The sequence below is a fragment of the Hevea brasiliensis genome, chromosome 4 (assembly GCF_030052815.1).
Source record: "Hevea brasiliensis isolate MT/VB/25A 57/8 chromosome 4, ASM3005281v1, whole genome shotgun sequence".
Classification (NCBI taxonomy): Eukaryota; Viridiplantae; Streptophyta; class Magnoliopsida; order Malpighiales; family Euphorbiaceae; genus Hevea; species Hevea brasiliensis.
In genome coordinates this window covers 27,979,938-27,995,487 of record NC_079496.1, presented here as the reverse complement: position 1 = coordinate 27,995,487, position 15,550 = coordinate 27,979,938, and the positions used below count along the sequence as shown (strand labels likewise).

General features: G+C 31.4%; 1 protein-coding gene across 2 annotated transcripts; it reads right to left on the bottom strand.

Annotated features, from left to right (window-relative positions):
* Window positions 1-5,925: 5,925 nt before the first annotated feature.
* Window positions 5,926-15,153, bottom strand: LOC110649958 (calcium-dependent protein kinase 26). 2 transcript variants are annotated; one of them, XM_021804721.2, is made up of 9 exons: window positions 14,838-15,151; window positions 13,702-14,519; window positions 13,032-13,175; window positions 12,792-12,944; window positions 12,166-12,281; window positions 11,637-11,804; window positions 10,230-10,454; window positions 8,010-8,156; window positions 5,926-6,365 (listed from the first exon to the last, which is right to left on the bottom strand). In XM_021804721.2, exons 2-8 carry the CDS (start codon window positions 14,456-14,458, stop codon window positions 8,034-8,036), a joined length of 1,686 nt encoding a protein of 561 aa, XP_021660413.2. In that variant the 5' UTR covers window positions 14,459-14,519; window positions 14,838-15,151; the 3' UTR covers window positions 5,926-6,365; window positions 8,010-8,033. The 2 variants fall into 2 exon arrangements, with proteins under 2 accessions (XP_021660413.2, XP_058001650.1); XM_058145667.1 differs by having other exon boundaries at window positions 12,792-13,175; window positions 14,838-15,153.
* Window positions 15,154-15,550: the final 397 nt, after the last annotated feature.

Sequence of the window (15,550 nt, the reverse complement as noted above, 5' to 3'; positions counted from 1 at the left end):
GTGAAGTCATCACTTGAAGTCTTGGGTATAATTTATACCCTAATCAGTAAATATTTCTTTTGATGTATATATTGCACATAAATGTATGGACATGTACATGGGTCTTGAGCACTTGTACAAAGTTTGTATAAAAGTTGTAATAAATTTTAGTTTGGACTTCCTGAATGTAAATTTTAGTATGATGAATATATAAATTGTTTATCTTGAATGGAATACGAATAAATGATATTGATGGACAGTATTTTGAAGAAATTATTGAACTTGTGAATTTGAGAAATTGATTGAGATTGAGTTTGAAATTGAAGTAGTGGTTGAGAAAAACTTTTAGAAGTGCTTTTTACAGGTATTCGAAGAACTGTTTTCTCAAAATACAGAGGAAACTCTGTCAAAATTTTTATAAAATTTGCGGAAAACTAAAATGGCCAAAAATATTAATTAGTTTTAATTTCAACTAAATGTTTTAAATACTTATTTGAAATGCTCACCACTTGTCAAAGATAAGAAAATTGTTTTAAAATCCCTTGTAGGGTACTTAATGAGTTATCGGTAGGTGAAGTTCGGTAGTTCATTAGGTATTCTACGGGATCATGTTATGCCTTACAGAGGGGTAAGGTGTGACACACTATATTATTGGGCTGTAAGAGGGAGGGGGGAGGGCGAGAAAAAAAAAAGGGTTTATGGCATTGATCCCAAGCATCAAATTTTTTTTACCCTGGCTCATCATATGCATTTTCTTCTACTACATCCCATTGCATTCAGTTGGAGGCAATGGAGGAAGAGATTCAATAATTGCATCAGATTGTCCTGACTCTAAAGGATAGTCTAGTTGAAATGGAGGAGAGAGGCTGACAGTGTGAGCAAACGCGAGAGCAACGCATGCAACAAATGATGTAGAACATGATAGCTTAGATGATGTAAGGTACACAATTTCTAGCCTAAGCTCCTTATGCTACTCAACAGGATGATGCTAGAGATATTGATGGTGGTGGATGATGATTAGCTTGTTCCTTTGTACTTATGATATTTTATTTTATATATAATACATTATTGTCATAACCCTTCACTTTGATATCTATATAATATTGACTAATATTTAATATTTGAAAGCTTGATATGGTAAATATTGTAATATTGAGCATTTAAAATTAATAATATATTATATACTTCAATACAGGAAATAGTATGTTAAACAAAAAAAAAAAATTTTACACTAATTTGAAATGGATTTTTGTTTCTAATCTGAAATAGAAAAGCATTCAATTTCAAAATAAAAAAGAATTTATTTTTATTTTATCATATTTAGAAACATATTTGAAATGAAAATTTTGTTTTTATTTAGAATCCGAATGTATTTCTCTTTCAAAAAGTGTTTATTTTTGTCTTATTTATATTATGATTTAGAAACTGATTAGAAATGGACATCCATTTCGGGTCACTAAAAACCGAAAATATCGGTTTTTAACTTGAAATGGATTTAGAAAAGGAATTCATCTGGTATCTAATTTTGAAATGGAAGTTTCCATTTTACATTGGTTTCAAAATTAGAAACTGATGTGATATTCCATTTTTAATTTATTTAGAAACATGTGAGTTGTAAACGGAATGTTTCGGCTTCTAATTGTAATTAGAAACCAATTTTCAAGGTTTTAAAATAGATTTTTTGGTTTCAAATCCGTTGTTTTCTTATAGTGTCCTATATCATGCCTTTTGAATCTTCATGTGAAGCAAAATAATTGCCCTTGATGTGTTTTGTAAGTGGTCTTACTATACAAAATGAAATGACAAAGGTTTAAAAACACCAAAAGATTTTAGATTATATTAAAGAAAATATTGGACTCATTTTAAAAGAAGAATGATAGAAATTAGTATTTAGAGAACACCTATACTTTTCCAAACTAACTACAGGATGATTAATAGACATATAAAGAACTTTTCCGAAGTGATCACAAGATTATAAACAAAGATAGATAAAAAAAAACCTATCCAAAAATAACTAAAGACTTTATCTGAATGGCTTCTTAGTTTGTATACATTTTCTAAAGATTATATGCCTTAATATTATGCAAAAAATGCATCTCTTTGTCATTGATTAGTGAACACACCCAAAGGTTCCTACATTTTCTACTTTGGTTCTTGTTTCCAAGAATTACCCTTGCATTTCACTTATGATTTAGGAAAAATTAGAGAGTTGTGATGATTGAAGATCTACTCATCTTAACTTTAAGTGAGAGCTCTATCTCTCTATTTTAGTCAAAGAAACCATTCTCTATGTTTAGTGAGAGGAACCTTTAAGCAACTAGGTTATTCCTCTCTCTTCACCTTCAGCTTAGGTTGTGAATAGTATGTTTGTCTTCTTGTTTTTCTTGCAGATTTGCCCTTTTTGGTGAGAGTTTTAGAGATGATCTATGCAATTTAAGTTTTAGAGGCTTGAATCCAAAAGTTTCCCCAATTGGTTGGCAAGTCAAGGGATGTGATGGTACAGAATGAGATGTTGGTCATCTATCTCTAAACTATATAAGAATGAAGATGCTTGAGCTCTGCCGTGTCAATTCTTCATTCCCTGGCATATCCATGGTTCCTTGCTTTTCTTCTACAGTAGCTTGTTCTAGCTCGCCTGTCTCTAGGGGCTAATTTAGTCGGTAGGGGAATTATGTCTAGCTTCAGTTAAATTATCTAACCTTGCATGTCCTTTGAGTTTCCTAAGTTGTGCTTCTAGAGTGTGTGTAGTCCCTTTTCACAGCTATTGGTTCCCTGTATTAGCAGCGCAGGCATTTGCTTTGTTCTCCTTTTTGTTGGGTTGTTGGCTTTAGGTCAAACACCCGTCTTTAGGTCAAGCACCCGTTTTTAGTCATAGGCCTTCCAATTTGTGAGGGCCTTGGTCCTTATCTTTTTTTGAGCTTGGGTGTTTGTAGTTTAGCTAGATTTTTTTGTTAGGGATAATAATGGGCCGAGTATTTGTGGGCATCCGATCTGAATAAATCTTAATATGATGAGTTTGGATAGTACATAATTAGATTTGGGATCGATTTGGGTTTGAAGAATAATACCAATGACAAATTCGGGTCAGGTTTAGATTTTGCGTATTGAGTATATGTTATTCGAACCTATTTATATAAATAATTAATTAAATATAGAATACATATATATTTTTTATAATAATATTTTTACAAATTTTTATATATTATATTTTAAAAAAATAGAATTTAAATATTTTATATATTTTATACAATAATTAAATTTTTAAAATATAAATTATTAATTAAAAATTATTTTTATATAGATTATTAATTAAAATATATAAAATTAAATGGGTTCAAATATTTTTAATAATCGGGTTTTGAATGAATTCAGATAGTTGAGGGTAAATTTTAATCGAATTTGAAAAGATTTCAAGTATTGAGAATATTAATAAATTTAATTTAAATAAGGTGATTTTTGTGAATACCTTACCCATTACGATTTATATTTTCTGTTGCAATTAAGCTTTGGACCATGTAACCATGGTTTAATCTATGAAATCCTTTTTTCAATAAAAATTTAAAAAAAAAAAAATTCACCTTAACTTTTGTGTAGGCCAGCGGATTTTTAATCTAGCGAGGTCTATATATATATATATATATATATATATATATATATATATATATATATATATATATATATATATATATATATATATATATATATATATATTTTTTTTTTTTTTTTTTTTTTTCCTTTGTGTAAGTGATGAAAGATCTTGGAATAATTCTTCCCATTTTGAATTGCATGTTGTGCATAATCTTAATGAATTTTTAGGGTTTTGTGAAATATTTATTGAAAGAAGGCTCAATTTTATTCTTAAACTTTTGACTCATGTTTGAATATGTCCATTTTTAAATTTTTATTTCAATTAATCCATAACTTTCAATTTAAGTGTAAACAGTCTAATTTTGTTTTTTTAAAATGAAAATAATAATTTTCTAATTTTAATAATAAAATACTAATATACTCTTATTAAAAAATTATTGTTCTTAATATAAAAATTAATTAAAAATTATTATTTTAATTTTTTTTATACAAAATTAATTATATTTAAACTTATAAAATCTTAAAAATGAGCTTATTTAAACGGGAGTCAAAAGTTCAGACTTTCAATATTTATTAAACAAATTCACTTTTGAAGGTACTGTTAAATAATAGGAGTCCTATGGCTATGCCCATGCTATGATTTTTCTTGAATGGATATGCGGGCTTATTGTTTTCTTCGAAGTCTTATTTGTTAAGCTCCTTTGGTTACTTGAATATTCCTTGAAATTTTCTCACATAAAACTTCACCTTTTACCAAATTTGTTTTTTTATTTTCTTTTTTTCATTGAGTAGAGAGAACAAAGATTTTTATTGATAAAAAATGACATTCCATGAATCGACTTGGTAATTGGAACGAGGTGAAAGACCACTTTCAATTTTCCCTATCTTGATGAGGTTTGATGAGGTTTGGGAGGTATTATTTGTTAGAAAATGTAAGATTTTTTTAATCTACTTATGACTTTCTACTTATAAATAGGATTAACTGACTCATAAATCAAACCAAGCACCCTCTAAAATGGTTAGATAATGATTAATATATCCAGGGATGTGTGCAAAGTATTTATTAAAAGATGTAGATGAATACATAGTTTACGCTATATTTATACATGTACCTGTGCTATTGTATTATGTATGGAAAGGAAATGGAAATGATCATGGAGATGAAGGAAAAGGTTATTGAAATGGAGTGAATGTTTATCATCTTCCCTTCCAATCTAACTATCTATTTTGATTTAGCTAGCAAGCGATGTCAACGCATAATTGCTTAACATTATTGTTCTATTGTCAACAAGGTCTTGAATATCATGGCTCAAATTGAAGCATGCACAGATGGAATGGCCAAGTCTTTAATGTGAAGCACAATATTCATGCATTTGAGGCAAAGGATTTGGAATATGGGTAGGGTCTAATCCCTTTCTCCATAGCTCTCTCTTGCTTTCTTGAGAAACAATGTTGGATACCTCAACCTCTTGGGCATTATTAGCTTTCTTATGCTTGTTATCTTTCTTGAGCTTTCCTTCATGGATGGCATCTTCCATGTTGGCACCAGTAGAAATCAAGAAGATATTGAATCATAAGATGCTCTTTACTATGCCAATTTGTTCGTATTCAATAACACAATTGATCATTTGAGGGAAGAAATCAAATTTTGAGCATAAAAGAATTGATCACATAATGAAGATAGAATGTATGCAAAATGATGGCTTATGCAAATGGGAATAGAGATTTTTTTTTTTTTTTTTTTTAATGTGTAGATGAATATGCATCCTAAGGATCTAATAATGTGTGTAATAGGACAAAAAAAATGAGTTAGAAAAAGATGTAAGAAAATTTTAAAGAAAATATTTTCTACCCATTTGGATTGAATACAGTGTACAATATATTGTATCATAAAGGTTTTATTGTTAACATATTTAACAAGATTAATAAAATATAAAATTATTTAATAATTTTTTATTTAGTGAGATGATATGGTATGATAAAATAAATATAATGATTCTTAAATACCCTTATTATTATTTTAAATATATAACTGATTATTACATAAAATGAAAACATAAAAATTTGAACCCCTTGAATTAAGTAGTTGCACCTTAAATTGCCAAAAAAAAAAAAAAAAAAATCTCAAACCTTGAATGTTATGGTGCCAAATTGACAAATTGAGACTTCTGAGTAATTTGTAAAAGTTGAAGGACAGAGTCAAAGTTGGTTCTTTCTATGTTTTCTTATTGTCCAACATGGATTATAAACCATGCACTTGTACTAGGTAATAATTCCTGTAATTTTTCATGCATACGCATCAATTCCTTGAAGTCATGTACAGTGAATTACATTTTATCAATCAGAAAAGTAAGATCCTTTGACCAGGTAAAATGCAGAATTGATACCTTTCCTGTACCCAGGAATCCAATGCTTGGTGTATTTGACAGTTCATCAACCAGTGCTCTTATGATTGAAACTAGTAGCACCCAAGCAATTAACATGTAGTCAAGGCTTTTTACATCCTACAAGGTTTTTAAAATGAACTACAGATTGCCTCCAAAATCAACAGAAAGCCTCAAAACAAAAGCACCACAAAATAAATTGGCAACATGGAACAGCTAAAACACCTCACACTTGAAAAGTTTACAAAGCTTAGAATGATTTTTCCTCAGTCATACAGCAATATAAAGTGCATATCAGAATAAATGATTGAGCACATAACATCAGAAACTCATAATCTTGTGCCTTGAGCAAGGAAGCAAAATCGCTTCTTAATGCTTGTCACGGATCACCCTCTTCCAGCTTTGCTGTATAACCTGCCAATGTTATCAAATCAAAAATCAGTATCACAAATTGTTTCATATAAAGTGCAGAGATTCATCGTTCAGAAATAGAATTTTCTACAAGTCAAAATGTGGGATTACAATTGGATATCAAATAATTGGGCATACAGTAGATTAAATGGTTCAGATGTAAAAGCATGATTTAATTTTAATGCTTAAAATTACAATCTAAAAAAATATCCAAAAAGGTCCTATGAATACGATTATAGTTTCAGTATCCTGTGATCCAGATAAAAAGTTCTTCAAGTCATTTGCACTTCCCAGTAATCGAGTCCTTGAAAAGCTTTTACTAACTGTACAAAACAATTAACTGAAGATTGTGTCTGGTAATGCTTCAATTGCAAAGTGATTGACAAATTATTAGTTAGGACTGGCAAAATGAGCTGGGAGTCCAGTCAGATGACTAACCAATAGAAAAAAGGCTGGCTGACTAATTGTCAGTGCGCTGGGTATAGGCAATCTTGGGCAAAAACATCACCCGCCTTTTGCATTTGTTAACTTTTGTGCAAATTGTTTGTAAAGATACCCACAAAAATCCAACACATTGCTTGTAACTTAATTTCTTTATCTTTTGAAAGACCAAAAGTTAAGGAAATTTATTAGTACGGCATTAGTTTGGCATAGTTTCATCTTTTACCTGGTTTTTCTTCTTTCCATTCAGTGTATGTGATCCAGAAAACCAGATGATGAAAATTATGTTAAATTAAAGATTAATTTACTCTTCAGCCATGTATCTTTAGCCATGTATAGAAGAAAAGAAGAGAAAGAGAACAAGCTGACCTCATTTACTCTCTTCAGCCATGTATCTTTAATATATATATATATATATATATATATATAGAAGAAAAGAAGAGAAAGAGAACAAGCTGACCTCATTTACTCTCTTCAGACATGTATCTTTAATCTTTAATTTAACATAATTTTCATATATATATATATATATATATATCAAATGAGGGGGAGAGGTTATTATCTGGTTCAACAATATAGTGTGGGCTTCTTTCTTTGTGTTCTTGAGTTATTGCAGGAAAGAGGGAGAGCAAGACACCTGGTGTTAAGTTCTGAGTGGATTTAGTGGGGAAGAGTGGGTAGAAGGTAATGATTGTGAAATAAACAACATCTGTTCCTTCACAAAGGATGCCAGTCTATGAACAGCAGTTGGTGAAATATCAAGAAAATGAAGAGGGACAAGTAATTGTTTCACAATGAGTTTATGATAGGAAAGATGGGAAAAGAACCTATTACTTGCATATTTTTTATCAGTTGGTTTACCTGACTGACTGAATTGTCAGTTCAGCAACAGGAGTTGGAAACCCAGTTATAACCATTTATTTCTAATTGATTGCAGCTGAAAACAACCTGGAATCATTAGACTTTTCACTGTTGATATTTAATTTTCATTGTTAACAGACCCTAGAACAGTAGACCATTTGATTTTCAAAATCAAAAGCCGTCTAAAATGTTGATTAGAATCAATTACTGATTCAATTTAAGTATTGTTTTTTCCTTTTCAAACCTTTACTAAAATGTCTCTTACAAATTATACTTGGATGTTCCACCAATTAAGGGACTGGAAAAAGGAAATAATCAGAATTCCAAAAACTGAATGATACCTACCTGTACATAATTTGTAACTGCAAGCTAATGAGCACCTGGTGCATCTCTCATGCTCATATTCAGACTGTTTCGCATAGTTCGTCTACCAATCCCAACATTGCCTTTTTGCATCATGGCAACAAATTCACCATAATCAATCCTTCCATCCTGAAAAAACACACCACAAAAGATGAAGTTCATATCATACGTGAAAAATAGGAAGTAACATTTGATGTGCCTTACAAGGGGTGCAAGGAACTTGAAAAAATACGATCATTTGGAAACGCTCACAAAACAAAGATTTCTGAATTAACAAAGAAAAATAAAATGAAAAAACTTTGCACTTGTTTTGATAAGATGAGATCACTACAAAATAAATAACAAAGGTTGAACTTGCACCTTTTTTTGATAAGAAGAATCGCCACAAAAAGTAAAACAAATACAAGAACAAACACCACACTCTTAGAAAAGAAAGATTGAAGAGTGATAAATTCTTGGGATAGGTTAGTTTGCCACCAACATGAATTTGTTAGATGAATTGAAGGGAAAAAAAATTCAGCACCACTTTATTATATTGATAAAAAAAACTCTCTCATGTGTTTCACTCGGTCTCGTGTGGTATGTTCACTCCCTCACGTGTTTCACACTCTTGGCTCTAGTGCTACCAAATCCAAGCTCTGATACCAAAAATAATGTGCCTAAAATACAATAAATTACGATGATCGTTTGATAGCTTTAAAAACAAAGGAAATTTTGACTAAGAAGCTAAAGGATAATGAAAACTGAATTTATGAGTTAAGACAAGTGAAACAAGGAAAGAAATCAAAGACACAAGCAACATGAAATTCGGCCACAATGAACAAAGTTAGGTTTTAATGGAATTAACTGACAAGACAAAAACAAACTCAAAATGGTAAACTGACAAGACAAAAACAAACTCAAAATGGTAGGAATATGAGTCTACCACCAGGAGACTTTAAAGTGAATAACCTTGAAACAGTTAAAGAACACAATAAACGCTAAAGGAAAAAAACACAACTTCAGCTAGAACAAAGGAATTTAGAGTTGTTGGATTATTCTTAAGTAACTCAAAGAAACAAGAAACTAAAGACAAAGAATAAGAAAAAAAAAATTGCAAGAAAGTTTAGATATGTCAAAACGCCACAAAGTCTCCAAGCAAGGATGGAAATAAGTTAGAAAACACCACAAAGAAACTTCAAAAAAACAAAGGTAGACGCCACATTATAAAGTGATAAACCTAGGAATTCGCCACAATCACAATGATTGATAAAAATATTGGTAGCAACTTTGCTGAAATTGAATCTCCAAAAATTTTTCTTTACTACATGGGTTCTTCCTTCTATTTATAAAGCTTATATCAAACAGTAAATAAGAATATTAACTAATCCTCCACATAAAAGGACTACGAAACTAAATAGGAATTAATGCAAAGTCTAAACAAGAAAGGACTAGAAATACTAAAGAAGAAATAACAATTAAGAATAATTAGAAAGAAAACTTAGTCATCAAGTAAGAAGCTTCATCAAAGATGCCAAGTTGCTCCTAAACTAAATGGGAACATAAAAGTCAACAAAAAACACTAAAATCTCCTATATATGAGCTGCCAAAATTGAAGAAATAATAGGTGAAAATGGACCCATTAATTGGAGAAAATAATGGCGCAAATTAACACATTTCCCCCCTTCTTTTCCAAGCTCCAACTTCTCAAACATGCCATATTGAATCAGATTTGATCTTCTACAAGTTATGGGCTCCTCAGATAGCATGCCTTTATGATGAGGCACATCAACATTTTCCATCATAGTAAAGCTTAGATAAGAACGCTTAAAGACTCCTCTTTAGAAGCTTCACAGTTAAGTTCTACATCAAATATTAGAAATAAAAAAGAAAGCCAATCCTTCAACATCTCAGGTTCCATTTTCTTTTTTGGATAAATAGAAAGTACAAATAGCATAGAATAGGAGTAGAATTCGAAAGTAGCAGTTTTAATAGGCAACAACTTACAACTTACAAGCACAAGGTTAAAAAATGATTACAAGACAGTTAGCGTTACATTGAATAAAAGCCAGCCAACTCAATGTTCTACGCTAAGCTCGTCTATAACCTCATTGGACTCTACTTTCTGATGACCAAAAGAACAAATTTACAAATCTTCATTTAATGTAATATAAATGGAAATTATTAACAATGAGAGTCCACTAACGGGTCTAGATGACTTACATTATCTTGATCAACTTCTCTGATTATATCTTCAAGTAAAACATCAGTCATGTTATGTTCTGCGCATGCTTGCTGAAGCTCATCAACTGTGATATAGCCACTTCCATCCTTATCAAAGTATTGGAATGCTGCAACAAGATGTTCCTCTCGTTCTAATTTGTTAAGATGAACCGTTGCAGCTATAAATTCTCCATAGTCAATAGTCCCACTGTTGTCCACATCAGCCTGAAATTTACAATACATAGCTCAGCTGATTGAACCCAATGTAACAAACATGCGTGTAGTTGTTCTTATAATAACAACAATAAAAAAAACTGCATATATTATTGCCAGTCTTGCACCAAAGCATAAACAAAATCACAGCAACTAGACTGAAAAAAGAATCCAGACCATTCTTTTATTTTTGAAGTATAAATATCCTACGCATGAACTCTGATATTGAAGAGGGTAACAAAAAGGCTCTTCAACTTAAAAGTTGTATGCAAAGATAGAACGGAAATGGATAGACGAAAATGTGATTGAAACAAACTAAAAACAAGATGGAGTACGTACGTGGAACCTTGCAACGGAGCCGCGAACTCATAAAAATTCTATAGCATATCAAACTATGCACAACAGAGGAAAGATGCAATACAAAATCAAAGCAAGGGAAGCCATTCAAGTTATGAATGTGAATCTATTCTTTTTTTTTTCTAATTACATACAACCTTTATTTTATTTTTTTCTTTCTTGAAGTGTGCTCTCTTTCCCTTCCAGATCTTTGTTTGAATGTTACGCGCTTGTTTAATTGATTATTCTCCATTTTCTGTTTTTATCAGGATACAAAATTACAAATGTAGTTCTCTCAAATTAAAATTTGCTTTTTATGATCAAATTCAAGAGATTCTGTTAATCAATTAATCTATACAATATAATGGGATGAAGGTGTTGATCACTTCTGATCTCTGAACGAAGTAACAAAACATTATCCTAAGCATTGTCCCTCTATAAAAAATTCATAATTTTCATTTTCTTTTAGGATAAATAAAAAGAAAAGTTGAATTTTTTATTACTTGTGAACTTCTGAGACATTCAAATTAAAAAATTTCCATCCTCAAATGATTCTCTTATACCTCTGTCGGAGTAGCAAGCATCTTATTCATGTAAACTTTAATCATTATTTTTGAGATTAAACCATTTAAGTTAACATTCACACTCTAACAAAATTTGTGCACGCAATACTGATATGAACTTGATAGAATAGTCTACTCCAGTTTACGTAAAACTTTCTTTGCTTATCATGCATATGCACTTTATTTTTATTTTTTTTTTTCACTCAAAAGATGATAAATGGTATCTTTTTTTCCCCCTGTCCAAACGTGCACACCCCACCAGATAAACAAATATCTGCTTTGACAAACATCTTACTGCATCCATAAGATCACGTATTTCTGTATCCTTCAAGGTAGAGCCATATCTTCTCAAACCAGCTTTTAGTTCATCAAAAGTGATTGCACCACTGTTATCAGTATCCATAGCCTGGAACATCTCTCGCAAACCAGCAATCTCCTCCTCAGAAAGGCTCTCAGCTATTACCTGATAAAATGGAACATGCAGGTGTGAATAATCATCAAAAAGGGTCAAGTTTTTTTGTATCAATAGGAGCAACTACAAGTCAATATCAGGTATCAAAATGATTTCCAATTAAAATGCTTAACTGCTTGATAGGATCAATCGAGTAGCTGAGTTACATACAAAACAAATCAAAAGAAAATAGTGCAAAAGCTTTTTTTCTTTTTTCTTTTTTGGATAAACAGCATTATGCCATAATACACTCACAATGCAGTTTAATATTTGATAAATCACTCTATTCTTCATTCAGCGCATCACTTGGGAACCAAAATGTCCAAAAAATATTTGAATGTGTCCAAGATATCCAGATATCATGGACACTTACCCGTAAAGCCATCTTCTTCAATTTATTCATTGCAGAAAATTGTTTGAGACGAGAAAGTACAGCTGGGTCCAGTGCTCTATCAGGAGCAACTCCATTTTCACAAATCCAAGGATGGCCTAACAAAAAAAAAAAAAAAGAAAAAAGAAAAAAAAGATAATTGATGTTGAATTTAGTTGAAAAATCAGATGATGCAAGAAGGTAGCAAACTTCATTAATAAACATGATAAATTCCAACATAAGCAGAATGGCTCTGGATCCTACTTTCCAAATTTTGCAGAATTTTCCAGAAAGAATTGTATTAACTACTAAACGCAGTTAATTCAAGGAAGACTAATTGTTTGATATACTTGTTACTTTAATATTAAGACACTTGTTGCACAAATGACAAGAAAAGGGAATCCTGGCTCTTGAGTTTTATTAGCACAGCCACCGAAGTGAAGCATGAGCAGGACAATATACAGTGCATCATTCATATAAACATGGTGCAACCTAGCATGTGCTCAGGAACAATATGTCAATAACACAGAAATGAGCATCAATTCGATCAAGTAGCTTCCCAATCCTATCTACATTGAATGGCCTAATATTAACAATAATTTAAGAAACAAATACAAGGTCAAACATACATAGCACTTCGTGAGCGGTCAAGCGTTCTGAAGGTCGAGAACAAAGCATCCTCCGGATGAGATCTTTAGCACTATCTGATATAAGGGGCCAAGGGTCTGACTCAAAGTCAATATATCCCTTTAGCACTGCATCAAATATCCCTTGCTGTGTTTCTGAACCCCAAAAGGATGAAACTTTCAGTAGATTGCACAACAAATTAAAATTTGCGTTATAGCAGCAAAAAAAAATGACACTTTTACCTGCCCAAAATGGTGGCACTCCACTTAGCAATATATACAATATGACCCCAGCTGTCCATACATCTGCTTCAGGCCCATAATGCTTGAGAAGTACCTCAGGAGCAACATAATATGGGCTTCCAACCACATCCGTGAAAACTTGACCTGAAGTAGCAAATCACATAGAAAGTTTATAGGTACTAGAGTTCAGTATTATTAACATGTCCAAAGATGCTACACATTCCTACATCTCAAGAAATTAATTTCAGCTACTAATGAGAAGAAGTATCACATATATCTGCCACTCTTGTTATGACCCTAATTGTTAATAAATTAGATGCAAGACAATGAAGAACAAAATGGACCATAAAATGAGAGGAACAGATAATACACTAAGGGGTGTTTGGTACGAGGCTAACAAGGGGTAATTGTTACCTTGTAACTTTTAACCCCTCATTAATGTTATTTAGATACTTTAAGGAGACTAGGTTAACCTCACTAATATTTATACCTTCTTGAGGCTTGGGGGCCTAGATAATAATTATCCTTTTAAAGGTTGAAACTTACAATGATTACTAAACTCTATAAGAGTTACTAATTTGGCAAACAAACATGAAACTACTCAAATGCACATTTAGCATCTAGATATGATTGTGAATTAAATAAAAGAAATAACACAATTGTTTCATACCTGGTTTGAAGAATACAGAAAGTCCAAAATCAATGGCTTTGAGAGAGAAGTCATCATCCTTGTTCACCAACAAGAAATTCTCTGGCTTTAGATCTCTATGCATAACCCCAAGTGAATGGCAAGCCTCAACAACACCTACAATAATTTTCGTCAATTCAGCTGCTTTCCTCTCGCTATAATGACCCCTCTGGATGATTCTATCAAATAACTCTCCACCAGAGCAAAGCTCCATAACAATATGAACATACAATGGATCCTCATAAGCACCCTTAATGGTTACAATATTCTTGTGACCAGCCAAATGGTGCATTATCTGAATCTCCCTGCGAACATCCTCAACATCCTCCTTGGAAATCAATTTCCTCTTGGATATAGACTTACAGGCATATACAATCCCTGTGGAATTTTCAATGCATAAATAAGTAGTCCCAAATTGTCCTTGTCCTAATTTACGGCCTAAAGTGTAAAGATCACGAATGTTTGCAGTTTTATGACCCAAAACATAATAAGACTGAGTATCAACACCACGCCTCATGATTGAATCTTTCTTATTGGGGCAAATGAGAGGCAAATTGTTGTCTTTTTTGGGATTTTCTTTGGAAAATTCTTGAGCAGCGAGGCTGGAGGGAGAATGTTCTGTGTTGGAATTGTCAGAGGAAGGATTTCGCTTGGTATGGGAAGCAGTGGATTGTTCCTCGGGCTGAGTGTGGCCCTCGTAAAGTTTCCCTTTGAAAGATCCGCGGCATGTGTTGCCCATCAAACAGTCAAAAGATTTGCTCAAGGCCTTCTCTTCTTCCAATAATTACTCATCAATTACACTGACAAAAATGACAATAAACCAAAACCCAAATTTAGAAACCTCATACTACAAAGTCAACTACAATCTATATATGCATAAACAGATATTTCCTGCATAAACAAAAAGTCCCCAGATCAGATCAGCCCCACTTCTCAGCTACTTTCCTTTAAAAGAAAGAAACCCAGAAATTAAAAAGGGTTGTAATCCATTGCATCTAAGATTTCCCCAATAAAAAACACATCTTTTCTATCAAAACCGAACAGAATATGAAGCAAGATAAGAAAAGAGAAAAGAATAGATTGATGATGATGGAGAAAGAAAAGGCATACATGCTTACCTGAAAGAATTATTATAAATAAAAAATAGAAGAAGAGAGATGGATCTGTGGGTAAGTATCAGCGGAAAAGAAGAAATGGATCTTCTTGTGTTTAATAATGTTCGAATATAATGAACTAGTTATTCTTCTTCTACTTCTCTTTATCGTTGTTGCTGTTCTTATTATGAGGCTGCTCTTGCTGAGAAACATCGGATGAGAGTGCTGACCAGCTCTCTTCCTTTTTTTTAGTTTTTTTTTCTTTATATTATATTGTTTCTATTACGCGTCTTTGCATTATCCTTTTCTTCTGCCATCCAACAACACTTCCCTGCCTTTCTCGTTCCTTGTTTTATTTCCTTTATTTTTTTTAAGAGAAAATATATGGTCTATTTATTTTAATAAAATTAATTATTTTTTTTATTTAAAAGTGTATTTTTTACATTTTTATTCTATTTATACTTTAATTTTTATTTAATTTAAATTAAAATTTCATTAATAAAAAATACTTTTACAAGATTAAATAATTTAAGTTTTAGAAAATAAATAAATTATATAATTATATATTTCACATTATAAAATTGGAATAAAATTTAAACTAACCCCTAAAATGATATGAGGAGTAAAAAGTAAAAAGAAAAATTATTAATTAATATATTTTAAAAATCAAATAATTAATATTGATAAAATGGAGTGATTAAATATATTTTTTTAATTAAAGTTCAATTTAGTCTTTC

Excerpts from the sequence above, each read along its gene's own strand:
- LOC110649958 (XM_058145667.1), bottom strand. The coding sequence starts at position 14,458 with ATGGGCAACACATGCCGCGGATCTTTCAAAGGGAAACTTTACGAGGGC. Across the intron at positions 13,176-13,701 it reads TTCTGTATTCTTCAAACCAG|GTCAAGTTTTCACGGATGTG; the intron begins GTATGAAACAAT and ends TTGCTACTTCAG. Across the intron at positions 8,157-10,229 it reads GAGAAGTTGATCAAGATAAT|GATGGAAGGATTGATTATGG; the intron begins GTAAGTCATCTA and ends GTGTTTTTTCAG.